Source organism: Diplotaxodon limnothrissa, linkage group LG6 (assembly GCF_057381915.1).
Source record: "Diplotaxodon limnothrissa isolate DT_005_m linkage group LG6, D_limnothrissa_male_GT1.1, whole genome shotgun sequence".
Lineage (NCBI taxonomy): Eukaryota > Metazoa > Chordata > Actinopteri > Cichliformes > Cichlidae > Diplotaxodon > Diplotaxodon limnothrissa.
The window spans coordinates 13874316-13901843 of NC_140601.1; the positions used below are offsets into that span (position 1 = coordinate 13874316).

General features: G+C 41.5%; 1 protein-coding gene across 1 annotated transcript in view; it reads right to left on the bottom strand.

Annotated features, from left to right (window-relative positions):
- Positions 1–560: 560 nt before the first annotated feature.
- The window catches only part of myo15ab (myosin XVAb), a 42556-nt gene continuing 15588 nt past the window's right edge, over positions 561–27528 (bottom strand). The window contains exons 25-64 of the mRNA XM_085356562.1: positions 27219–27314; positions 25637–25765; positions 25440–25546; positions 25093–25271; positions 23593–23665; positions 23281–23472; positions 21667–21746; positions 21513–21586; positions 19368–19476; positions 19013–19077; positions 18549–18926; positions 16938–17019; positions 16754–16849; positions 16567–16627; positions 16136–16229; positions 15622–15739; positions 13429–13544; positions 13266–13325; positions 13046–13121; positions 12831–12946; positions 12607–12725; positions 11147–11288; positions 10838–10949; positions 10675–10749; positions 8033–8238; positions 7823–7941; positions 7110–7179; positions 6942–7014; positions 6586–6659; positions 6380–6462; positions 6164–6294; positions 5992–6086; positions 4973–5050; positions 4770–4866; positions 3502–3662; positions 3282–3415; positions 1285–1418; positions 1021–1154; positions 751–891; positions 561–662 (exon numbers count right to left, since the gene is read on the bottom strand). Coding sequence (XP_085212688.1) covers positions 561–662; positions 751–891; positions 1021–1154; positions 1285–1418; positions 3282–3415; positions 3502–3662; positions 4770–4866; positions 4973–5050; positions 5992–6086; positions 6164–6294; positions 6380–6462; positions 6586–6659; positions 6942–7014; positions 7110–7179; positions 7823–7941; positions 8033–8238; positions 10675–10749; positions 10838–10949; positions 11147–11288; positions 12607–12725; positions 12831–12946; positions 13046–13121; positions 13266–13325; positions 13429–13544; positions 15622–15739; positions 16136–16229; positions 16567–16627; positions 16754–16849; positions 16938–17019; positions 18549–18926; positions 19013–19077; positions 19368–19476; positions 21513–21586; positions 21667–21746; positions 23281–23472; positions 23593–23665; positions 25093–25271; positions 25440–25546; positions 25637–25765; positions 27219–27314 — 4581 coding nt within the window. The remainder of the gene's footprint in view (positions 663–750; positions 892–1020; positions 1155–1284; positions 1419–3281; positions 3416–3501; positions 3663–4769; positions 4867–4972; positions 5051–5991; positions 6087–6163; positions 6295–6379; positions 6463–6585; positions 6660–6941; positions 7015–7109; positions 7180–7822; positions 7942–8032; positions 8239–10674; positions 10750–10837; positions 10950–11146; positions 11289–12606; positions 12726–12830; positions 12947–13045; positions 13122–13265; positions 13326–13428; positions 13545–15621; positions 15740–16135; positions 16230–16566; positions 16628–16753; positions 16850–16937; positions 17020–18548; positions 18927–19012; positions 19078–19367; positions 19477–21512; positions 21587–21666; positions 21747–23280; positions 23473–23592; positions 23666–25092; positions 25272–25439; positions 25547–25636; positions 25766–27218; positions 27315–27528) is intronic.

Below are 27528 nucleotides of genomic sequence, written 5' to 3' on the forward strand. Positions count from 1 at the left end.
GAAGTCAGTAAATACCTGATTAGGAGAAAGGTTGCTGATTAAATATTTCACTTTTTCCCCAGCAGTGTATAGTTATGCACGTAATATAATAATCACTGAAGAAGTTCACAATTGTTTTTAAAAACCCTGATTTATTGTGATTTATATATAATGTTTCTTGTTTTGATTTTTTTTTAACAAAATGGGCATTATCAAGGGCTGAATATAACAATAAAGAGTACAGTCAACTGTACTTATAAAAAAATATAAAACATGTAGCCTATCAGTTATAAAACTTTGTGAAGACACGACACCGGCCCTGCAAAGCCTCCCCACATTTCATTTACAGCTTCTGTACACATAAAACAGTTAAGTGCAATTATTAATGAGTCACACAGATAGAAAAACAGGAAATTCGTCCAGTATTGAGATCCATTCTTGTTCTGCACTCATAGAAAGTGACCTCACATTTGTGTGTGCGAGATACATATAGCAAACACCTTAAGCTGAGAAGAGGTAGGCTATTTATGAAGGTCTCATGTACATTAGCGAGAGCATGTGCACTCGTGAAAGTTTGTGCGTTACAGCATGGTGATTTCGCTGGGTGGCAGAGTGAGCCTCTTCTCCCGCACTGACATCATGTTTTCCACCTGCATGGCGACGACTCGACACAGTTCCAGGCCCTGAGGATGAAGAAAGAGTGGATCAGAGCCCGAAAGCTGACTGGCTAAAGATGATCAAGATTCTTTAGATGTGTGGTTTGCATAATACCTGCTCCAGCTGTAGCTGAATGACACGTTGTGCATTCATATCCCCTAAGGTGAGGTCTACATAAGGGTAACTGGTCCCAGCAGTGGGTCTCTGGGTGCGGGTGGACTGTATATCCGCCAGGGGGACCAGTGCCATCATCTCCTGCATGACAGAGACTAAACTTTTACAGCTGTCTGCTGAAATTACAGCTCTGCATATGAGTTCATCTTCTCGTCACGATGCGCTGAGTCATAAGCCGACCAAAGGTGTGTGTGTGTGCGCGCTCCTTACATGGGTATTTTTGTGGAGGAAGTGGAGACCGTGTTGATTGACAGCAACGATACTGGGAGCGTAAAAGGTGGTGGAGCTGCTGCTGTGGATGTAGAAGAACGAAGAGCCGAACATGGGGAATGCACTGACCAGGCCTGAAAGCGCACAAGAAAAATTTGAGTAAATTTTCAATCTTGGGGTGAAGCAGTTGAGTTTTAGTTTAACACATTACTGTAGACCACCAGGTGTTCCTGCAGCGCTTCTTAATGTCCACAGCAATCTTACCCAGAAACTGTGCTCGGGCCTGGTGCGGGTTCAGTGCCTGTACTTGCTGCATATGCTGTGTCGCCATGGTAACCCACTGCTGGGGTGGCTGCTTTTTGAAGAGAGGTGTGGCGATGTACTCCGATAATTCGTGTCTGCAGGAGAGGGAGAACAGAAACAGAGTATCAGATAAACAGCAGTCTGTTTCACTCTGTGATTTCCCACATTTCTCCAGAAGAGTTTTACAACTCAGTGAGCTGCTCTTCTCCGCTTTAGGCTGTGTGTGTGTGTCTGTGTGTGTCTGTGTGTGTGTCTGTGTATGGGGGAGGAAGGATCGAGGATAACAGCGGTTAGAGCAAGAAGTCATATAAGAGTTTTTACAGTTGAGAAAGTAGAAAAGCAGTCATGCCTTTTAAACACAATAACTGGTGACTGCACCACAGTCTGTGCCTGCATTTACTAAACTGCTGCAAGTCGAGTCAGAATCCTCCACTTAAACATTAACATTATACAAGATTTTACTCTGTTTTCTTTTATGCAGGCCATTTTATGAGGTCTTTACTCTTAATTTTTCAGCTTGACACTAAATTCTCGTTCCTTTATTTCACACTTTAATTGCTGTAATTTCTCACCACTAAAATGAGCATTAATACTACATTATAGATATAAAAGACCACAACAAATTTGGTCATTGTAGGGTGTATTACCAAAGTTTTTGATGGGAACAGAATTATTTCATTTTAAAGTCTAACCCATCCAGAAATCCTGGGGAAAGTGTTCATTCAACGTTCAAATATCAAGAATAACTTAGTTAACAAGTTATAATATTTAAAGGCAAAAACAAAACCGAAGTTAGACAAACATAAAGAATGTATAGAAACATGCTGACACTGTTTTTACATCATGAATGACTTCCATCTACAGTCACTGAACACTTTATTAGGTACATCTTATTAATACCAGGCTGGATCTCTTTTGCCTTCAGGACTGCCTTCATTGTTTGTGGCAAAGATCCAACAAGCTGCTGGAACCATTCCACAAAGATTTTGGTTCATATTAACATGACAGTATCAAAGAGGTGCTGCACATTTGTCAGCTGCAAATACAATATGAGAATTTCTCAATCTACCACATCCCAAAGGTGTACAGTGAACTCATTGTCATGTTCATGAAACCAGTTTACGATGTTCTGAGCTTTTAGGCATGGTGCGTTATCCTGCTGGAAGCAGCCATCAGAAGATGGGTACACTGTGGCCATAAAGGGATAGACGCGATCAGGAATAACATTCAGGTGGGCTGGGATGCTTGAAGAAAATAAGCCATTACACCTGCAGGATAAATTGTTGACAGGATGGATCCATACTTGTACAAAGTGTATGCCAAATTCTGAATGTTATAACAGAAATCAGGTTTTACCAGACCAGATTTTGCCGATAATGGGCAAATTGTGCAAAAAAAATGTAGTTTCCTGTTCTTAGCTAACAAGAGTGCCACCCAGTGTTGTCATCTGCTGCCTGGAGCTTCTCTGTTTCAAGGTTCAGTGTGCTATGCATTCAGAGATGCTCTTCTCAGAACAGAACAGTCTGGCCAATCTGAACCAGAACTGTTGCTCGCAGAATATTTTCTCTTCTGTAGACCATTCTCTGAAAACGCTAGAGATCAGCAGATTAGCAGTTTCTGAAATACTCAGTTTAGCTCATCGGGCATGAACAACCATGCCACATTCAGTCATTTAAATTAACTTTCTTCAACCATGTTTATCTGCCTAAATGCACAGAGTTGGAGCTAATTGCTAGTTGCTAATATTTTCTTTTAATTGGGATTTGTTTGACATCAGGATTGTTAAAGTACAATAAGTTTGTGTTTTCAGGACAATGATTATCACTAAAGTAAATTGTTCAGAACAAAGTAAGTATGTAAAATTAAGTAAAATTGAACTCCAGGTTAAATTTAAAGTCCTCTTTGGGGCTCATTAGAATTAAACTATAACCACTTTCTCAGTGCTGCTGTTTCCTCACATGCTGGGAATGAAGATGTTGTCTTTGGCTCGGTGCTGCAAAGCTGCCAGTTTGGAGATCTGGTGAAACTGTTGATCGCTCACTTTTCCATGTGGAAGAACATTCAGCAGACCCTTACAGTAGTCTGGAAGGATCTAAATAATCACAAAAACAGGGTTATGCACACATGCATACACACAGGTAAACAGCAGCTACCGAGTATGTGCAGCAAATGTTGTACCTGGTTATAGTGCATGGCCACACAGAGCTCATTGTCAAACTTGAGCGGCTGAGTCCAGACGACTCGCCTGAACCAGAAGCTGTAGCCGGTGTCGACTAACTCGGCCTCTGTCGCCACATCCAGGATGTACTCATGCTTGTTCAAAGGACGCACATTCTGACCTGAACATGCAAATATGCAAAGTTTTTACACAGTGGACGTGCATATTTTCACACTGGCCACTGCTCAGCCCCCAAAAAGGAGTTAAAACTATTGATACTCGTGTTCTGAAATGTGCTGTGCAGCCCCATGCTGCGTGACCTGCTGTGCTTCGGAAAAGCGCAGGAGTCAGAGCAGCTGCCAGCTGTTATCATGTGGAGATATTTAATGCTCAGGGAAGAAAAAAGACAACAATGGTGTTTGTGTATAAAGTATATGTACTGTGAGAGCATTTCAAGGGGCTTAAACATTAAATTATTGATAAAGCAGAAGGAAACGAGCCATAGGGCCGTTCTTCATCACTTGTGTTTTTAAATACACACAAAAAAATGTTTACTTTTAGAGGTACAGTCATGTGAAAGAAGGTGCCCCTTCCTCAAATGATAAGGTTTTACAGATCACGACATAAAAATAAAAAATATAACATATTACACTTTGGCTAATTTACCTGCCTTCTCTGGCAGACCAGTCTTCCTGAGTTAAAATCCTGAGCATACTCGTTAATAAACCTTTTGAAATTGCAAAGCTGTCGGTCTCCAGGTTGTGTTTGAGTCCAGGAAACTGAGTTTCCTTGATTGGCTATGGCACTGCGTTGAATGTTTTCCACTTGTGAATAATCTTTCTCACTGTTGAATGGTGGATGTCAAATAGTTTGGAAATTTAAGCCCTTCCAGAGTTAACTCACACCAAAATGCTGCAGATGAGCAACCTGCCGAAACTTCTGCTTTAATCGAGTGGATCTGATTAGCAGCAGCTGGCTGCTTCTTACCCTGTTAAGTCAGATAGAAACCATGACAGTTGTAATTAATTTTTCCGCACACTGCTTCTGCATTTTAGTGTAATTTTGGGTAAATTAAAAATGCAATACGTCGTGTGTTATCTTCACTGCGGGCTGTATTTACCTCATTTTAAGACCTGCAAAGGATTAGATGATGAGTTTTACCATTCCCTGACTTTCTCTTACAGCTAAACCTCAGAGAGCAACTAACAGAGATTCTCAAAGAGCATAAATACAAAGTTTAATATGTATTTGTTTGTATGTGTTTGAGACAAGCTGCCCATGAGCATACCTCTATTGGTCACTAAAAATATGGCATATTCTTCCATAGCCTCCAGCTTGTGCAGACCCATCTCATAACACAGCTCCTCGATCACCTCCAGGGCAACCTAAAAAAACCAAAACCCAAACACAACAGTGTCAGTGCAGACACATGGATGCACTCGCTCTCATGATGCACACCAGTGATGGTGAAAGTGGCAGCTGAGCACTTACAGAGCAAGTTTTGATTTTCACATGACGTTCGATACCCCCGGGGAAGAGGAACAGCTGACGTTTTGAACTCCGTCCCGCCTGAGGAGGCACGAACACATACACATGTAATACACTGCTAGAGATTAAACTACACACACTGTATAAGTGGGGCTACTTCACAAGATCCTACACCCAATGAAACCTGTTTTTTTTTTTTTAAATTAACAGCATGTTTTTCTCTCATTAGGCTCTCCTGTTTGTAGCATTCAGCCCCCCAAGCCTGCTGGTTCCTCAATAAATCTTTTAAAGTGGCTTCCAAGTTGCATCCTTTAGTTATTTGCTAAAAAAGCTGGACGCTGCACTTTTTGCCAAGTATTGCTGAAACAGGAGAAAATTGTGCATTTGTTGGGAATTAGTCTCACACTAGAATCCCCAGAAGCGTGTCAGCCACTGCAACACTGTGGCTTTCTGATGTGTAATAGATTTTGGACAACAATCGAGTTCCCTGGCAAAGAGGGAGGGGAGAAAAAAAGCTTTGATTATTCAGACAATGCCTGCTGGTGGGATCCGACCATTGCTTGGTTTGGTCTTTCATTCAATTTGTTGCCTATTACAATAAAATAGAATATAACTTTTCATCTTTCAAAAGCCAATTCAGTTCAGCCAGCTACCTCATTAACTTACTGCTTACATCAATAACAGTACTGTAACATAACATAATAGGAGTAAACTTCATTCTAATTCAAGGCAGACTGGGTTTGGAAATTGTGTCTGTCCTTATTCAGTTTGTAACAAAAAAAATATAGTGAACAAAGAGTGTACACACCCACAGAGGTGCAACGAAACAATGCAGACAGGAGCACAGCACTACTGAAGCGCTGGGGTAGCTTCAGCTTTGAATGCTCCCTAAACCTGACACCATTATTTTAGTACAATTTACAGCAAATAGTTTTGCTTTTTATTCATTTTATGCACAAATCAGCAAACGTGATAAACTGTGAGTGGAAACTTCGGGACATAAATTAAAGAGAGACACTGACCATCATAGCCTTCAGCTCCATGCTGTTGGGTGGAACAATGCGGCCGCCAAACTGGAACGTCTTCTTCAGATTCTGCTCGCACGCTTTAGCTATGCCTGCCAATTTTATAGGCAACGTTACACATTTACACTCACGGGACAGTAAAAGCTGTGTGTTTGTGCGCGCTCGTTACCCTGATACTGCACTCCTGCGCTGCGAGAGGCCTGCTGCAGGTATTTGAGGAGGAAGGGCTTGAGGACTTCAGAGCAGCAGTGGAAAGCAGTCAGGATGTACAGCAGCCGCCAGCCTCGCTGGCAACTGTCGCTGTGGAGCACAGGAGTGCACGCTCGGAATCACAGGCTCAGTGATGAAAGAGGCTTGTACCGTGTGTGTCGGTGTGCGGACTTACGGTTTGGAGCTGGTGTTAGTGGTAAGCTGTTTGAGGAGCTGGCAGTAAGCCTCATCCCTCATCAAGGAGAACTCTCTTATGAGCTGAGCGGTGGATGGACGCACACACATACACACAAAAATACATAGAACAGCATAAAAAGATTAGCCAGCTGTCAAAGAGAAAACAGCAGAGTAGACAAGGCGAAAAATGATCTGTATGTTTACCTTGAGGAAAGTGCTGACCACTTCCTGTTCTGTTAGCCCCCTTAATGGAGAGTCGCCCATGAAACGCATCATGGCTACATAAAATACATAACCAGGACACACACACACACGCACACCAACATTTAAACCTGAACTTCAGATGGTCAAATCACATAATGAAAAATTCCCCTCAAATCCTTTTTACGGGGAAAAAGCAGGAACCTCAGCTCTTGCTTTGCCGAGATGAACAGATATGCAGTAGATGGCACAGGATATGAGAACATCTCCTCTGAACAGAAGATCACTTGAAGCCCGGGTTGTAAAAAAAATCAGAAAATTATTAATGTAACTGAAGACGACAGAAGGTGAGAACTTACACAGGAAGAGATCGGCTGCCACTCTGTTCATGGCCGGGTCTGTGAACTCTATCAGAGATTCAGTCAGAGGCGTCTGCAAAGGTGAACACAGTACAAGAAAAGTTACGCGAACGACGCGGTGCGGCCGTAGTGTTACGACAGCAAAACTGAGAGCAAAGAAGAAGGCACCTTGGAAAACTTGATCATTTCAATGGGCTCCCGGCAGTCTCTGTTCTTGCTTTTGCTCTTCAGGGAAGCTCTGTGAACACAGTCAGTCATGCCTCATGTTGCCTTTTAGTTCCAATAAAACAGCATTTATTTGAATTGCCTGAAAATTAGCAACCTTCAAATATGTATCTAAACAAGAGTACGCAAGCACTTTCGACACAACTGATTTCAGTGTACCTATGATGCAGATTAGTACCTCTCAGTGTTACATCATTTTAATATTCTATCATTGGAGCAGGACTTAGCATCGTAAATTGTATTTCAATGCAGAACTTGTGAACACAGGAGCGCCTAGCTCCTAAATGATTTTCAAAGTAACTCAAGTATTTTTGATTACTTTCGATGCCCCTTTCTGATGCTCCTTCTCGGGCCGTACCTCCTCATTTCACTCTTTTATCTTTGCCTAGTGAAATTTCTAACAGCAACAGGTTCGCTGTTCCTGCTGCTCAGCAGCTGCATCCACTTGAAGACTGTGCACTAAAATTAAGGAGACATTCTGTTGCTTCTAATGTTCTCACTCAGTGATAATTTTACATGAAAATACAGTGTTATTGTTAGGAAGTCTGGTGGCTTTGTCTATTCCCTGCTGATTACTAAGAACAAAAGATAACTAACACATCTTTTTCCTGTTCTGCTGTTAGAGCACGGTAAACTCATTCTGTGTTTTCCCTCACCCTTTCCCGCTGGGCGCCTGTCTGAAGTACTTCTTGGCAAACTCCAGCATGTCATATTTCGTGTCCTGCAGGGCGCTTTCATCCAGATCTCCATCAGCAAAGCCATCAACAGAGACCTTCTGAAAGGCAAAGAGTGACAGTGAAAAACAACCTGAATTCAGTTTGACAGAAAAACAAGCAATCTGTATGCGTGTGTGAGTGTCTGTGAACCTCAATTGTTTGATCTATCTCATGCGCGGCCATGGTGGATGCTACGGCGACAGCGACAGCGGATGACACAGCGAACTGTCCTGCTCCACCTCGAGGCTCCGACTTTCGGTCCAGTGGAAGTGACAGGAAGTCAGGAGGAGCGACGGGATGGACGCACTCGGCGGGGAATGCGCCGGAGCGGCCGAACACGGCGCCAAACTTCCAGCCTGATGCGCAGACAGAGCAGAGGGGTAACAAGGTGCAGGTGATGCAGGGCAAACAGCTGATTGTTCACTGTGCCTAAACAAGCTTTTGCTTTACTGCAAATCCTGATCGCTATCGGCCTTTCCTCTACCAGCAGGTCAGCTGCCACACTGATAACCTGGCACAAAAGGCAGTCTCCTCTATAATTGTAGAGACATAAGGCTAACTTATCTGATATGGGGCAACCTCCAACCCTGATCCCAAACATGACATGGTGCTGCAGCAATCCTCGAAGCTAAGCGAGTGATGAAATTAATGCTGCAATATTCAATAGTTTAACCTGTCAGCTGGCTCATAGTTTCCAGAGACGCCGTTTGTTTTTTTCTTTTTCAGACTTATGTGAAAACTGGTTCAGTTTTCTGAGGAGAAGAAGCAAAGTTAGAAGCATGCAGTTGTCATTTGTCAAACCAAGATTCATCCATCAGACTACCAGATAGAGAAATAAAATTAATCAATCCACAGAATATGTTTTGACTGCTCTAGAGTCCTGAGACACTTCATCTGACAGCTGGCATTTTGCTCAGTGATGTAAAGCTTGCATGCAGCTGGACAGCCATGGAAACCTATGCCACAGTTTCCATGGCTCCATAAATACAGATTTCGTATTTATGATAATGCCAGAGGAGGTTTGGAGCTCAACCCATCAACCTGCTCTGTAAGTTTACACCAAGTTTCTGTGGTTCCTAAATGCTTCCACTTTGCAACAGTACATGTTGCAGTTGATTGGGAAATATCTATGAGTGAAGAAATGTCACCAACTGACTTGTAGCAAAGCTACCATCCTATGACAGCTCCACACCCAAATTTAGGAAACCCTTTAGAACAGGAGTGTCAAACTTAAGACCCGGAGGAAGAAATCAACAAGGACTCCAATCTCGCCCACCTGATGGCTTTGGAAATGTGAAGGAGGGTTTAAATTGTGTACTTTAAAATACAGCATTCCACTGATAAAGACCTCCCTGTGGCCATTCTTACTACACCAAAGTAATTATGTAAAAGATAAACAAAAAAATGAGAGAAAACCCATTTTTTCCACTATCTACAATAGAAATCTCAGTCTGATTTTTGCAATAGACCAACAGTAAGATAAAAAGAAACAGAATTTCCTGTGAATTAATGAAAAATTTTTTGTAATTACAGGTCAGTCTGGGGATTATCGTGCTGACAGATGTCTTTTATTTACTTAATTTCTTTATCATGCAGGAAAGAAATGAGTTGAACTGTTGAACTTTCCTTCTTTTTTTGCTTATATTACGATATTTGACAGATTTAATGTGCAGTTAAACTTCTTTACAGTGACAAAAAGGGAGGTTTACTCTTAGATGAAAGTAAGCAGTATGTGGCCTATTACATAAAATGAGTTGGATATCCCTTCTGTAGACTGACCCATTCTTTCACATATTTTTGTATGGCCAGACTGCATAGCTAGGTGCATGATTTTATACTCCTGTGGCAATATGACTGAAAAAAACCTGAATTGTTAATCTTCCAATTTTGATATAGTGCTCAAAAACATCCTCAACATCCTCAAGCAGTAAACAGGGCTGGGGACCAACTCAAAGAGAAGTGACAGAAGTAACTGGATAAGAAAACCGTTGTGTCTCAACTTTGGAGATCATCTTGTTTCAGGCAGAAGTAAAAGAAACGTCGGCTTATAGGGACCAGCACTTTGCCACAAGGTCAGCAGTAAGTCCCTTTTTGTGTTTCATAAGAACACACGCAATGAATCTTAAAAAAGAAAAAACAAACACACATTTCAGGCACGTAGTTGATGAAAAATGTTTTATGCAGCCCATAAATCAACTTAACATTAAAGGTTAATTTATGTAAAAATATAGCTTTTTATGCTACCATTTAAAGACTGTGGTTGAATGAGAGCGGTCTCAATGGCGCAGGCAGAATTCACATGAATAAAACATGAGCATGGAGTGCTATATGAGCAATTTATAAGTTCTGAATTTAAGACCCCGAAAAACAAAACCAATACGTCAGATTAAATTAGAAATATGTGCGCAAACTTCTGCTGTAGTTTGTCTTATCCACTGACTGCTTGACGTGACATTTGTGATCCCATTTCATCTTTTATGTCCTCAAGAAAACACATAAATCAATAGTTTTGGAACTGCATTGCAGTCATCCATCTGGAAAATAATTTTCTGATACAATATTGTATTTAAAGAGTGCCGCAGGCGCCGTCAACACGACTGCAGCTATTCTTCCCTGGCTTTAAAAATACCCTCACATCCCCAGGGTACACAGCGCAGCAGAGGTTAGTAAATCCTTTAAAACCGTCATTTTGAATTGTCGCTTTGTTTATATTTGGGCCTCGTCCAACATCTGGGAACTCTGTGCAAAACTGATTGTTTTTTGTTATTAAAATAACAGGATTTCATAAATACCAAAGTCCTGAGTGTCTCTTTTGAGCTCCTCCAAAAACACAACCTTCTTCCTCACCACGCAGCCATAGCTGTACCCTGGAGAATGAGCAAAGGCAAATATGAGCTCATGAGTCTGCCGCAGATTCACACAGAATACAGCGTGACTTCCACACCAGTGCCTCACCTTTCTCCAGCCCATCCATAACCTGGAGCCTGATGATGTCACCTTTATGGAAACTGAGCATCGAGCGTTCATCTGTAACAAAGTTACGCTCTGCAATCACGTAGTCTGAGTCCTTGAGGGGGAAAAGGGGAAAAACACAGAAAAAAGAGCTTATTTTTGGTTTTTCTTTCTTTTTTTTTAAACAGCTCAAATACCTGCGTATGTTTTATATGTGTAATTGTTGTTTATCTTTGTGTATCTGGACGTTGGTATAACCTACTTAAGCTGAATGTTTCAGGTGAATTGTGTGTGTGTGTGTGTGCTTTGTACCTTTTTGATCTCATTGATGAACATGTCTATGAGGTGTTTGACTTGTGGTGCCTTGGTTGAGAACAGTATGAGCTTCTCATTGGTCAGATTGAACTCCAGCATGTTCTCAGATGGGATGGTCACAAACAGGATGTCGGCATAGCTGGAAAAAAAGCGGAGTAAATATTTTAACAACAAACAACAAAAACAAAACAAAATAAAACACACTATCAGACAACAGATTGGTGAGAGCTTGGAGATACAGGACTGTCTAAAAGTCTCGAGGCAACCGTCATTTCTTCTCAATTTTTTTAGGTGGTCTGGTTCTCCAGGCTTTCTGAAGACCATTCAAAGTTTTCCTTTGAACATTGGCTGGTTTTTCCCCTCATTTTCAGTCCTTTTCAGAGGAATGTTTTTTTGCGGCCTGATATATAAAGACATAATTGATTTCTTCAGTTTCATATACAAAAAAAGAAGCCAAAGAATAAAAGAAGTGTCAGGTAAGAAACTATCGATAGCAGAAAGTCATGTCCTAATAAATAGGAAAAACTATTCACTGACAATGGAAATGGTGACAGTGGAAAGAAGAAGCCATGAAGGAAAACAGGGAGAAAAGGCTGAGGCATGGACTGAAAATCAGCAGCAGCAGCAACAGGTCTAATGGAGTCCATCCATTCTCTTCCGCTTACCCTTGTTAGGGTTGCAGGGCTGCTGGAGCCTATCCCAGCTAACTTAGGGCAAGAGGCAGGATACACCCTGGACAGGTCACCAGTCTGTCGCAGTGCTAACACACAGAGACAGACAACCATTCACACTCACATTCACAACTATGCAGTTTAGAGTTACTAATTAACCTAACCCCAGTAACTGCATATCTTTGGACTGCAGGAGGAAGCAAGAGTACCGGGACTCTGGGAGAACCCACACAAACACAGAGGGAACATGCAAACTCCACAAAGAGCCCTCTTGCTGTGAGGCAACAGTGCTAATTCGTTTGAGATGGGTTAGCAGCAAATTTGAAAGTTTTTGGTCATCAGTATGTATAGAGGAGATCAAATGAGAGGTACAACAGTGAGTGCCTATAGCCATCTGTAAAGTAAAGGCATAACTGGACAGAAAAGTGAAAAACTATCAGTCACGGATTGGCTTCCCCAAGGCCCAGACCTCAACAGACCTCTTTTAAGCAGTGTGGGATCATATCAGCAGAGAACAGAAGGCAACCAACATCCTAAGAAGAGCTCTGAATGTCCTTCAAGGAGCCTGGAGAACTATTCCTGAATACTTCTTAAAGACAAGATGAGAAAGGTTTCCTAAGAGAGTTCAGGCTGTGTTAACAACTAAAGGTGTTCACACCAAATACTGACTGTCAAGATTGTTAGAATTGTGCAAATGTTGCTTGTTGCATTATGTGCTGTATTTCCGTGTATGTTTGGTGTATTTGTCTGTGACATAAATCTACACAGAGACAAACAAGCACATACGTGTACGGTCTTAGGACTCGGAAGTAGTCTGGAGCTGTAGCACTGCTTTTTACAGTCTTTAGCAGTTTGATTCCACTGTGGGACACTGACAATACCTGCACCCCCGTTCCTACACTACCCTGCAGAAATGTAGACAGAAAAAATATAAAAAAGTGTTATTAAAAATGAAAATTCCCCACCGACTCAGAAATCATACTGCCCTAAGGATTCACCGCCAGGCTCACCGAGGCTGGGAAGAGTCGGGAGAAGTATATTTCCCAGGTTTCCCTGGCTGCTGTGACAACAGTTTTCTTTACGTGCTCCTCCACTGGATCCATATTCTGTCTGACGCCGTGCTTAGCTGCCATTTGCACAAAAAGACACACACAAACTCATGAATGTCAAAGAGATTCAAGCATACGATCTTAAAAAATGTCTCCCGGAAGAACAGACAGACTACCAAAAAGAGCTTTCATTTTCTGCCTTTCATCCCGGGTGACGCGAACACACGCCTCTGACAAGGTGTCATTTACTATCTGGAGGACAGAGGAGAGCAGAGAAGAGGAATTGTTAGAAATTATTAAGACGAATCTTTCTATGATCTTTGCGTTATTAGTTAAACTTATTGAGCTCAAATGGGTTGGAAATTTAAAAAAGAAAGAAAAGAAAAGAAAAGTTACCTGTTTGAAAATTAGATCCAGCACCAGGGGACTGTTGAAGCTGTCTTTGGGATAAAATACCTGTGAAGGAAAGGAAATGCGGTAGGAAACGTGGTTTAATAGTGAGGAGATACAGGTCAGAATAAGTGGAATTTTTAGGATTTATATTTGTATATGTGCTCACTTCCTTCCTCAGATACAGCCTCCAGGGAACATTGGTGTAGGTGTAGTGCTCTTCATTGGTCCTCTGATGAAGCTGCGTCTGGATAGTTTGTGTCTCTACTGGAAGTTCTCGAGAGACTGCATAAAACAGGTCAGATTATGTCTGTGTTACCTCCAGTCAACACTCTTATTTATACATGAGGATAGAGATGAGACTGTGCTCAGGCAAACCTGTGCTTTAAGCTACGCAAAGAAACTTTGCATTTCACTGCCCTCCTTTCCCTGACGTCCAGAGTAATTTATTATAGTTATCTATTTTGACGTTACAAAATGCAAGCATGACACAAAAGAAAGCAGTTTAACAACTGCTTGCAATGTTAAGACACCTTAAAATCTAAAAGATCATGTGTGGATCACAGAAACACAGAGTGAGGCAAGCAAATGATCTGACAGAACTATTTATACACATTGGGCTAACTGGGAACAAGGAATAGGAGGGGAAACCAGACAAGGGTGTTTATGCTCCCCATTTCTGTTTAGCACCCTAACCTGTGCTAGTTAGCACTCCACAGTATAGGGGAGGCTAATGTGAAGGCATTGAAGTGAATCTTTATGTCTGCTATTAGTTCACTACAGAAAATAGGGAAAACTCATTCCAACATTTTGTAAACCTTTTTTTTTAACAGAAAGTCAAACGTTTCTAATAGTTCAGAATCTATGTGCCGTCAGGCTCATGTGGGGTCTCACTGCTGGCTTGCTGTGACAGTCCCATTTCACAGCTGTCAATATCCTGACCTTTAGAGAGCTATTACAGTTGTCTCAGCTATTACTTAGTGTTTACAAGCAGGTAGTGTGGGATGTCAGGAAAATTACAACTGACAGTCAAGATACAAAAGCAAGCTGTTAAATGGCAAAGTGAAGAATACTAAAAGTCTAAAAGAACATACAGATCACAGAAAAACAGGGGGAGGAGACCAATGATCTGAGAGGGATTAAGAGGAGTCAAGACTATTTATACACACTGGGTTAACTGAGAACAAGGAACAGGAGGGGAAATTAGACACAGGTGAAAACATTCAGGAAGCAGGAAAAACGCTAATGCAGGGCAGGAAAGAAACCCAAGTGTTAAGTAAAAGTGGAAAGAGAATTAATGCAGACTCTGCATTAAACAAAAGAAATTACTCAGGTGGAACCATGGCATTAAGACAGAAACAAGAAAGATGGAGGAGCAGACTGGCAAACACTGAGGAAACTAAGAACACAAATAACCAACTTAAAGAACAAAATGAATCCAAATGCAAGGACATTAACTATCCATTGAGTAGGCCAAAACTTTATAATAACCAGATATCAAATTACTAGAAATCTATTTCAAATTCTCAGAGAAGCCTGGAACCATTAAAGTGGCATTTCCTAGATGAGGTCAGGAGGACAGAGAAGTAGATAAAAAGAGGCAAGGAGGCAACATAATGACCCAGTAGTACCTGAAAACTGTTAAGAGACTCTTTTCTGGGTGCTTGGCCTTAACTTTATGTAACAATAAGCATATATGTTATTTTTTTAAAACATTAACTAAACACGTGGCATAGAGGTTTGGAGGAGAAATAAAAGCTTGGGAATTTCAACCACTTTATTCATAAAGCACTTTTCCAAATACATTATGAGTTACTTTATAAAGGCAAATTTGTCACTGACTGAACCAGTTTTACAGCTTAGAGTCCCCTGGTGAAAATAAAAAACACTCAGCTTTAGACTTGATCTAGTCATCCGAGTCCTTGCTGAGAATCTGGCTGGTTGGGCAGCAGTAATAATGCTCATAACCAAGCAATAAAGCGCTTAAAATGTGAATAATAAAATCTTAAAATTAATTTCCCAAGTGAAGGGAAGCTAAAACAGGGCTCATGTGGGTTTTTCTTTTTTATTCATCATTTATAAGCCTTGAAACACAGTTTTGAACTAAAATCAGGTTCTGCAGGTTTTCTGTGAGCCAGACAATATCTTCAGCACGTAATTTCTTCTTGTAAGGTCTATTTGATCTAAACAAAACAGAACTGCTCCCTCTCCTCTTTCCTCTCATCCCAGTTGGTCATGGTCGATCCTCTTTGAGCCTGAGGATTATAGGGTCCTGAGATGACTACTGTTGTTTGGTTAAAGCTGAGATTTTTCTAACAAGGGAAAGTGATTTAGCTTCATCTGTACACAAATCAGTGTATACCTGGAGGAGGTATGGGGAGGGGACGGGCAGGCGCTCTGGTCTTTGTGCTCTTGGTGGGTTTAAACCCTGCCTCTTTCACTGCAGACGCAGAGGGTGAAGCAGCAGCAGGACGTTTGGGCTGGAGAGACACAAAAACATTTTGTTATGTGACCTTTTACAGCTGTGGTCAAAAGTTTGCATCCACACAGGGGCAGGTGATGCTCAGACCTAAGAACAAAAGCTGTTAAGTACGGTGGTGGAAGCGTCACGCTCTGGACCAGTTTTGTTGCCAGTGGGACTGGTTTGCCTTGTGTGGATTATAGAAAATAAAAAAATAAATTCAAACTAAATTAAACCAGTTGTAGTTTTTTAAGTCATTAAAGCTGCATCTGTACAATCATTCCACCTTGTAAAAAGAACAAAATAAATAAAAAAAAAAATTAAAAACCTTAAATTACCATGACGAGTGGATTTAAGCTTTTGACCACAACTGTATATGCTGCTTGCATTAACGTGTGTGTGTGTGTGTGTTCACCTGTGGAGCAGGAGGGTTCTCCATCTGTGGTTTGAGGATCTGTAAAGCTTCATCGCGAGGTGTTTGCGCCTTCTTAAACTTCCCTTCTGGTCTCCTAAGTACAACCACACAGTGTCAACATCACACATTACGGTGCGCAGGGTTTTTCTACTACAAATACATCAAATTGTATAATCTGCGTTTATGTTTACTGAGTGTAAACACGATCGTTCTGGTGCTGCGTGCTTAATGCAGGCGTTAACATCGGAGCCGGTGTCTGTCGGTGCTTTGTTTACAGCGTGCGCAGTTATTTCTGTGTCTGCAGACAGCATCAACTGCTGTGCTGGATTTACAAGCAAAGTTTATCGTAGGAAAATCTGATCACCGAGCTGAGAGCTGATTCCTCAACACAGAACACGTGTTTGCGCGCGTGCGTGTTTGTGTAGCCTCACCTCTTGCCAGGTGGCAGTGGGTCCGGCGGTGGTGGTGGAGAGTTGTATCTTTTAATGATTTCTTTTTAATGAAATAAAACATGTCAACAAAGGGTGGTTTCAAAGTTTTATACAATATTTCAAGAATGTCAAGAAAAAGACTCGCTTATTCACATGTGTGTGTGAACCTGTCAAAAATTGCAGTTACCTTGGATATCTTGGCTGGGGACGACATGATCTGAAGTCTGAGCTGAATACTTCACCACTTCTCCAGCAGGGGGCAGAGGAGACGTCACAACCGGGGCTGAGGCATCCGCAAAAACAGATTAGATTTCCTCTGCTCTCTTAAATGAGAGTTCTGTGAGAAGCGAACTTCTCTCTCACTCTCTTACCAAATTTCCTGACTGGTTTGTCCTTGTTCACGGGGATGCCCGGAGCTTTTCTCAGAGGGACGCTGTCCTTGGCTGACTGAGCCTGAAAAAGCCACATAGACACACACACAGAGAGAAAACAGAGAGTTTGCACTCAAGATTCTGCAGATGTTCAATGTAGTCATCTGCAATTTTGCCGGAGAAGTCAGTTTGGGAGCAAAGAAAAAAGAAGCTGACAGTGTTTTTGGTGCAGATAAACCTGTGGATAGTCTGCACCTGTGCATAATGTTTTTGGGGGACGTTTTTGTTGTTGATTTGTAACATTAAAAGATAGACATGCCAGAGTTCTGACATGAAGGAAGGTCTAAAATGAAAGGTATAAAACTGGTGGATCAAAGGACAATACAGTTAATGCACAGGGTGACATTTTTCCCTCTCAGATAACTATTTTCCCTTTGACCACTACAAACATGAGGATTTATAATAATGTAAGAGGAAAAGTCATATAGACGCTGAAACAACTTTACATATCTCACTGTACAAATCAAAGCTGCCATCCCAGAAATTTATGAGCTCGGAGGAAAAAAAAAGGGATGACCCGAGGATCTCATCACTTGACATGAACTTAGCGAATGTAGCGGAGACAGAGGGAGATATTCTATTCAGTTTGGTCTTTGAATGCCGCTGATGGATGGCTCTTAACTAGTGAGCTGAAATTTCGCACTGATGGAATGTGCCTCAATCCAATTTAACTGCTTCGCCCATAACCTGTCTGAAATTTTCTCCTCAGAATACTTAATACACGGCACTTTACTCAGCAACGTGTGCCAGGGAAATAAAGATGGGCAAACTGTGAGAGTAAATGTTTGGAGGTAGGGATTCTGGGCATCACATCAAAGGGAAGATGAGACTGGCAACTAAATTTGTAATTTGCAACCAAAAAAACAAAACCAAAACAGTAACCAAGGCGGACACCGAATTTCACCTTATTTTGTCTTTTATACCATATAATACGTCTGCGTCTGTGCATAAAGAAACGAATAAGGAAGAAACGTTTCGTCACTCATCCAAGTTCAGTCACAGCTGATTGTTCTCACCTTATAAAGAGATCTGTGTTTTCAGGGTGCTGTGCATTGTGTTTGTGAATCTGTTTATCTCTTTAATGAATTAGTGAGTTTTTAGCTGAGAGTTACGGAGGATTGCAGACCCAGAGTAACCTCCACGAGTAAAACTAAGATATCAGAACCAAAGAAAAGTTGCAGCCGCCTCCGCAGCAGCTGTAGTCGCACAACTGCTTCACCCTCATTTGTCTGAACATTTGAGAGTCACTTTCAGATGCGCTTGATTTCGATTGGCTGATTAGGCATAGAAATTAGTATGTTTACTATTGCAGATCTTTGGTTGATGCATTTATGTGTTTTGGTTTTTATATTTGTTGTTTTTTTTTAACCAGCTGCTGCTCATTATCCTGACAACACATATCTTCTTTGTATTTCAAATAAACTGCTTCTCCTGGATAATGTCTCCTGTTGCTTTAAGTTCACGGCAGCCTCTTTTATACACTCGCAGTGCTGGAATATTACGCAACGTGTCAGTGCGAACTGTTTCCTCACATGTCTCGGAGTTACTGACCTGTGCTGCTGGGTTAGCTTTGTCAGTTTTTGTGGAGGCTGGCTCAGGGTTAGGGTTGGCAGGGGAGGCCTGAGGCTGAGTCTGGGGACCGGCAGGAGGCCGAGCCTGAGGCTGTGACGGAGCCTGAGCAGAGAGAGGATGGGGGCGAGGCGGGATGTCTGCTGCAGCAAAGGGAGTTGGGGTGAAGTTGGCGTAGGGGCTCGGTGGCATGTTTGCATACGGGCTTGGCGGTATGGCAGCATACGGGCTCGTGGGGGCATAAGGGCTCAGAGGGTGATGGAACAGAGGACTCATGGGAGGGCTCGTGATCGGGGAGGTGGGCGGACTCGACACCGGGCTGCCGACCATAGCCATGGCTTGCATAGTCATCTGTTGGGCCTGAGAAACAAGAACATGACACATTACATTGGTAGCAGAGAGCAGTGGGATAGATAAACAGACGCGGATCCAAAACCGAGGCGCACCATGATGACGGCCTGCTGGTTCACAATCGCCTGCTGCTGCTGGGACAAAACAGCCTGCTGGGCATCTGGAGGAAAAACACAGTAAACAGGATGGAAAATCATGTTTGATGATTCCCCCCCATCATCATCATTCGTTATACAAACCAGGTGTTACAGGTGCCACTGCAGCAACAGGAGGCGACATCACACCTCCCACAGGAAGTACTCGCACAGCTGTGAACACAAACACACACAGCCATCCAGTTTCTGTCAGATGTTAAGTGTGTTTGTTTTATTTCACACGCTAATCATCTGTCAGGACTGTGGAGTGCGAAGGAGTAAATATTTAGCATGTGTGCCCATGTCTGTGACTGACCTCCAGGTGGAGGCGGTGGGCCCGTGGATGCTCCTTGTTGATGCCAACCACCACCAACTCCCCCAGCTCCCTTCATCCGGCTGGATAGTCCTCCAGCTGATTCTACTTCCTGTGAGGATACACAAGCAGACTTTAAAACCACAGGCTGTATATAAAAGATGAATATAATCACCGTGAGGTCAAGCACCAAAGAGTCAAAGTCATTTTTGCTCTAAATGTATTAAGAAACACTTGAAATACTTCGAATTTGGATTAATCGCTCAATCACACCTGTTGTCACTGATTTTCGGTCCAGCTCTTGTGTAATTTGTATAATTTGGCAAACCAAAGGCATTTTCTCTGCTTCCATGGCTTTTTCCACAGCCATACTTCCACTCAGACCATTTCTAATGAGGTTTCAGCAAAGTTCAGCTTCCTCAAATTTTTTAAGGACACACTGCACACAGTGCTGAGGTAAAGATTTTCAGCTAACAGCTGATGCACAAATACCATTTGATCCCATTCAAACTCTTATATTTGTCATTTTTCATAGATACAAAATAAGAAAATGGAACAAGTGCCTAAAGGTACAATTTAAAAGTAGCTTAACAAAAAAATAATTCCTCTGAAAATGTCAGGTTCAAGGTCTAAACTGATTTTTTTTTTCTTTTTTTAAAGCAGCCAATCTTCAAAGAAAAACTCTGAAAGGCCTTCAGAAAGCCTGGAGAACTGTCCATTTTAAAAATCACAAGAAGGTCAGGCTGCTTGTAAGCAAATGTAGAGAAAAGAGGGATAGCTCAAAACTTTTGCACAGAACTCTCTATGTATATTTGTATGTGTGTATATATTTAAATATATATACAATATATGTATGTATCTGTGTGTCTGCTTGTTGAAACAGCATTTGTGCTTACAGTATCTTAGAGCGAGTGACTGTCTGCTGTGTGATCAGAGGAATCTCCCTCTTCAGTGTGCAACCGTTCCATCAGAAATCAGCCACTGACCCATAAATCCTCAGGTGTGTGTGCGTTTGTAGGCCATGTCTCATTAAAAAATAAGCCCTTCATTTGCCAGAGTGTCAGTCCCTCGTAAGCAGATCCCCTGGGTGGGAAATCATCGTGGCGATCTGGTGGCTGTGACAGTTACGGTAACTGGGTAACGGAATAGGTTGCTGGCCGGGAGAGGTCTGTAGAACACATTTGATACATGCTAATTCCTGTCAGCCACATCCGATAGCACGACTAACATTCACCACATCGGCGTCCAGAGGACTGGCCGGCCGACAAAGTCACGCATTCACTGCAACACTGCCCTGACAAAAGGCTTTAACTCAGTCTTCAGATATTCTCTGCAATCACACATTTTAGATGAAGAATAAGTGTTTTTACTGCTGTAAGAAAACAATTTTCAAGTGAAAAAAGCTTTTATCTGGCACAACCAGGCTAAAAAACATAAATCACCAGACACACTTTACTAAATATCCTCCTTTCTAGAAACATGCCCTAATTCCCAGTCACAGTTTTGCTGTAATTAACTTGGAGCTCACAGTTTGTGACAAAGACGCTCAGGCTTTTGCTATTAGGGCCTCACATTATGATATTCACTCTCTACCAAACTCCCACTGAGTCTCGTGTCCTTTTAAATGTTCTCAGTCTCTCGATGACGCCTGTTGAGAAGGTGATGTAAAACAATTATTGTTCTTCTTTAATTAGACTTTGCTCTCTTTAATGACTTTTGTCCTTACTCTCATTTTATGCACCATCCAGTTATGTTTTGTATTATATTTTTACTATTATTGGTGGAAAAACTGTGGAAAAAATGGCTGCAAAATTACAAAAAGGTTTATTGGATCAAACACTAGACTTTCTGAACATCTCAGACCTGCACGTCCATAGGACAGACCTGAAATTGGGTGCTTCTATTGGAAATTGCTCTCAGAGGTATATTCACAACTGTCTGTATGCTAGTGGCAAAAGTGCTCTCTATATGCATTGTACATCTAACTGACTTTTACCCAGTATACAGCTCATTCCTTGAAGGCACACTCCATTCCACTTTCTAAAAATAGAGCTCTACAGAGATTTACAGTGACTGACAGTAAGTGGTTGATGGAGGAGTCTGCTCGCATGCGCAAGTGTTTCAGAGTGAATGAATTATGTAACTTACTCCAGCTCCGTCAGACAGCACAGGGTCAAACAGGCTGTCAAGATAACGATCCATCCCTCTGTGAGGCTCCAGGTCTGAGAGAGGGGAGAGGACTTTGAAGTCTGCTCCAGTCACAATCAATATGTGCACACATATGTTTGGTGTAGTGACGTACCTTGGCTGATTGCATCCGAGCTAGACATGGCTGTAGATATGACATCATCGTTCGTGTTAAAGCCACCCCCCAACAGGCTTCTGTGGCACAATAAGAAAGAAAAGGCTGTTTAAAACTGGTGGCGACACCTTTACAGACTTTTAAAATGTCCTTTAAAGTTGTTTAAAGGTTTACTAACGTGCAAACAATTAGTTATGTACACATCCAACAGTTCCAAGCAACTTTCATGTCTGTGTTTTTCTGGGAAGCTCCATTTTTGGTCTTTACCAACTGTCTTCAGCTAATAAAAGCTCAGCTTTGTGAACCAATGAGTCACTATTTGTGCTACTGCATTTTTATCTGGTGCCGAGCAGGGAGTGTGCAGTTGCTTTTAAGCAGGGGGCAACCTCTGCGATTGGAAAATGAAGCCAAAGAATTGGTGTTTGAGGCTGGATTCAAAAGTGAAAGTCAGTCCCCAGAGACTCACATGCCAGAATATCCAAATTCACAGCAGAAATCGACATGTTTCACCCTGGAACAAAAACCTGTTCTGGTCTCCATAGCAAATTTCTCAGTTCGTGACAAATGTTCAGTCTTCTTATTCATCTATTTAATTGCATTAATGATAGGTGGATACCAACCCAGAGAGCCATAACCAATAGCTACCTGCTAAGCTTCTCTGACAACGATCTGACAAAGAATACACTTTGAAGTCTGGGTGAGATTTAGCATTTTATTTGTATGCTACACAGTATTAATTAGCAAATATCTGTGTTTTTCAGATGCACTTTGCTAGCCAAGCTTGCAAACATTAGCTGATTATGCAGCATTCTAATCACTCAAGTGTCCCACTTCCAGCTTAAATAAAAGTAAGACAGCGACAGACAAAATGCTAAAATCTAACTTTTAAAACGTGGCTTCACAAATGAATCCCTGATGTCCTCATCCTGGCAACTTCCATCTTTTATATACAGTCTGCAGCTTAAGGAGTTTGTTGTTTGTTTGTTTTTTTACTTCTTCTTTTTTTGCTGAGAACAGCTATAAACAATATTTACTGTTGTTTCTAACTGAATCACTCAGTTTGCAGGTACAGACAAAGGAAAGCATAATTTATAACTATACTAACCTTAAGCATCTTAAGTTAAAATACCTCTGAGGCTGGAAACTTTTTGTATATTATTTCATCATACTGACATTTCAGAGATGTATCAGGTCAAGGTGGAGTTGTTTTTAAATCATCATGTATGCTTAGGTATTTGGGTTTAGTGGTTGTTAAATGATAAATATCTGGGGTTGTGACATCAATAACAGGGCAAGAATGAAGAAAATCTAAATTTGCAGTAAATAAATCTATATTAACCTTGTTGATGTGTCCCTTAATGTTAGCCTTTTGTGAAATATTTAAAGAAAATTCCAGTGGGAAATTATTTAAAATCCTGCAACAATGGATCCAAAGAGCCTTGGTACATTTTTAAATGGAATTTGTGCTACCAGTGGAAAGTTGAATATTTCCAGCAGGCCTGAAGTTGTATCTCAAAAGTATCTCAAGGTTATGAGTAAGTACAGCACCAGAGAAAATGCAATGTGTGTGTGTGTGTGTGTGTGTGTGTGTGTGTGGGTGTGTGTGTGTCTTACATGCTGGCATTGGCCCGCACTCTGGCTGGTTCCTGTGCAGAGATGATGAAGTAGCTGCTGTGTTTGGGGAAGTCAGCAGGAAGTTCCAGATCTGACATCAGGTCCAGAACGTAGTCTGAGCCCTCTAGCTCCACCCACTGAGCCGGCTCTTTCAGCAGCACCGACCATCCTCGACGGCCCTCCACCACACCCCTAGACACACATACACACACAGAGGCACACAATACAAGACTGTAATCTGTTCACTTGTCATCAGCTTTTCTCTTTTCAGCATTTCTACATTACCCAGTGAATTTTGTGCAAAGATGCTACCTGTGTTGTAAGATGTCTTTGGCCATCTCTTCTCCTGTTGTCCATGAGTGCAGTGGACACAGAAAGGACACACCTGAAGAACAAATGTCCCAGAGTGAATAAAATGAACTGCTACATGCTGTGTTTGTCTTCATTCTCCCTTCTGTATTGCTTAAACAAACTTCTCAGCGCCCTCACTGGTGTGTTTGGGAAGATTCCCACAGACACCAGTACAGCAAACAGGCACAAACAAGACCAGTGAACCAGAGCGAGTATCAGGTGTTGTCTAATCCTCAGCGGACTTGCCACGAGGCTCGAGGACAGATTAGCTGAATGACAGGCGGAAATGAGAGAGAGAGACAGCTACCGCTGTCATGCTGGAGAGTGCACACATTGACAGGGCTCAGGGGGAAATAAAGACAGTCGAGCTACAGGGAGTCAAATTGTACCAAATGACCAGTTCAATAGGTTCAATAATAAGACCACAACTCCTCCCATACAGATATAAATGTGGCCAAACTCACATTTTAGATGGTCTCCCGCTAATTTTAGATTACTCCGAGGCTTCAACTTTAATTTATCTTTGGAGAAAAGGACAAAATCGTTTGTCAAACACTGTGGGTGGTGAGCGATGATTGTGTCGGTGTGAATAATGGCAGTGAATAATCTCCCTTGGACATCTCAGGACATTACAGAAAGATTTAGTTTTCACAGACCGATCCTGGGTAATAAATTCACAGTGCAATGCCTGCTGAATGTGGGAAAAAAATAGGACCATTCTCCTACATCATGCTCCTGACATGATACTTGACACCATCTAGTCTCAGTAAAGACTGAGACATGAGTCATTTTAACCTGGTTTTTGCCCTTTTCCCATCTTCTTTTACAAATAGGTAAAAAAAACAAACCCGCTTCCAAAGAGCAATAGAAGAGCAGCATCCTCACTGAAAGTGAACCAGAGGTACACAAGGAGGTGATCCTGAAAATGGAGATCCTCCAACTTTATATCAGGTAAGGTAACCTTTGATTGGCTCTCATAGTTATTATGTGTGTACATGTTGCACAGTGTTGCTGCACCAGATTAAGAGCATTCAGTCAAAAAGGCAAAGGGTAGTTAAAAAAATTTATAAATGCAATTTTTTCAACATCCTTTTTATCATCTCCCTTTTTGCTTCTTAGCAAGTTTTACAAAACGACAAATGATTTGAAAATAGGATTGAGCTTAACTAAATTCAAAGAAAGTGAATATGCTGACTACAAATATAGCTGGTAGACCCAGGCTCCGGCTCAGGGGCACTTTGACACATCTCTAAAAATATAAACAAACAAAGCAAAAAAAAAAAAAAAAAAAAAAAAAAAAAAAAATATAATAATAATAATAATAATAATAAATATATATAAATATATATATATATATATATATATATATATATATATATATATATATATATATATATATATATATATATGCTTGCATTCTCTTTCATAAAGGTTTTCATTGTGTGTTGTTCATTTTCTCACCATCGAAACAGTGCACGTGCAGAACCGTGTGAGCTTTCTTGCGATTGGCGGTCCACTCCAGTAGGCAGGGTGGGTACGTCCTGACATACTCTGGCCCGACACTGAGCCTCTGCAGGGCCTGAAGCAGACGGTGCTGGCACACACAGTCATAGCCCTCCGGCCCATAGTCAGACACAAACCTGCAAAACAACAACAAGCATGAACAAACACAAGTATCAGCACAACCACAGCAAAAATATACCAAGGAGCAAAATACTTCAAAAGAACATATTAATTTAGAGCATAAAGATCAATAAACTGTTGCTAATAGTGATGGATGGTTTATATGTTGCAGGCTCACGTCTTACTTCAGCAGGTACTTTGCAAGCCTCTGAGAGGGCAGGAAGGCAGAAAGGCAGGAAGAAAGCAGGAGCCAGCCGCGCTCTGAATTTAGGATGTTAGGATTCCTCCACACCTAGTGGTACAAAAGACAGCAATGAAGTAAATTAAGAAAATATTTAATTAGTAATATAGTTTATTAGTAGACACAAAAAGTGGTTCTTACTTGATTTGCCACCTGAACCAGAATCTCATCTCTGAGGCTGGGATTGGCCAGTCCTCTTTGGATGATGTAGTTCCCAAACAGATTCTCCTGAGCCCCGTTCAAGTTTGGGTCACCCATGAACCTAAGTATCTATTAAAGGCACGGGTAGTTGGTAGTTAAGACATGCATAAGTAAAACTCAAGCCCCCAAATTTATAGGTTTGGTCAAAAAAGGTTTTACTGATTTTGAACAGTTGATGTCCAATTAAACTGATGGTTAAATCAACACAGATACAGTTAGAACCACAAGTGTTTGGACCAGGACAGATACTAAATCAAGCAACTAAGATGTGATGGAAGTGCAGACTTTGAGCTTTAATTAAGTGGTTTCATATAAATATTAAATGAACTATTTAGGAACTACAGCTATGTTTATGCATATTTCCCTCAATTTATATAGTTTTATTTTTAAAACACCAAAAACTGAATGTAAAGCACCTCAAGAGACACTTTGGAAGAGAGCTAGAGATTAATAATAACTAATTAATAATAACAGAGTGGTGTGAAAACACACTGTGAGTGAAAAGAGGTAAGTGAAGAAGAAACAGTCAGTACTTGATGGGAAGCCATGAAGGAGCCTAGACCTATTGCTGCATAACTAAGGGCGGATTTAAGGTCACCTGATCCAGCCCCAACTATAAGCTCCATAAAAAAGGAAAGCTTCAGCAGCTGCTTGATGCTTGCTTGTTTGTGGGTCCCTTTGCATTCAGTTTTGCCTTCACTAACTGCAAAGCATACTCAGCTGGGTTGAGATCGGGTGACTGACTTTGGTCACTGAATAATATTTTCTACTTTCTTCGCCTGGACAAACTCTTGGGTTCCTTTAGGTCACTATCCTTTTTCACTGTGAAGCACTGTCCAATCAGTTTTGCAGCTTTTGGCTGAGTCTGAGCAGAGAGTGTAGCCCTGCACACTTCAATATTCATCCTGCTGCTTCTATCCGCAGTCACAACATCAATAAATACCAGTGACCCAGTTCAGCTGGCAGCCATACATACATGCTCATGCTGTAACATTGTCCCCCCATGTTTGACAGATAATGTGATATGCTTTGGATGGTGAGCTGTCTCTCTCCTTCTCCATACTTTTCTCTTCCCATCACTCTGGTGCGGGTTGATTTGGCCACTCCTAAAGTTTTTGCTACCTCTCTGACAGCTTCCTTCCCTTGCATGTCTTGGGACCTCGTATTGAGAGCTGAAGAGCCAGCAAATGCACCTTCAGCCACAGATCTTTTATCTGCCTAAGCTTTAATGAAATAACAAGAGACCCGGCTTCACCTGGTCACCTGCTTGTTTGAATGTTTGATTTATAATCCACCGAAGTGTCATGCAGAGGCGACATTACAAGAAAAAAAAAGTATCATTTTCCAAAGACCTGTGGACTTAACTGTAGCTGAGGGATTTTTAAAGTGCCAAAAACTGGAGGACACATTCATTTGATTGCTTTTCATTTCCTGACATTAGATTTGACCTTTCAGCACCGCAAGGTTTTCATTTACACTGTAGATACCAGAGTTACCCAGCAACAACTGAATGCAACTATACCAGAAGGAAAACGTTGAGGGCTCCGTGTTTTAGCTCCTCATCCATTCGAATCAGGGAATTCTCCAGCGGGGCAGTCACCATCCCAAACAACGGCTCCTATAAACACACACACACTCAGCCTGAGAAATAATATATCCAGTTACCATTTACAACCCTCATATAAATGAGTCCTGTGACGCTTCCCATTTATTTAAACCAGTCACAAAAATTTACATGCATTTCCTGAGTGCTTGTACTTTTCCTGTTGTAAGGGACATGAAGCTGTTTAGACAGTGATGTTGTGCAGACCTGCTTCCTCTGTGGTGACAAA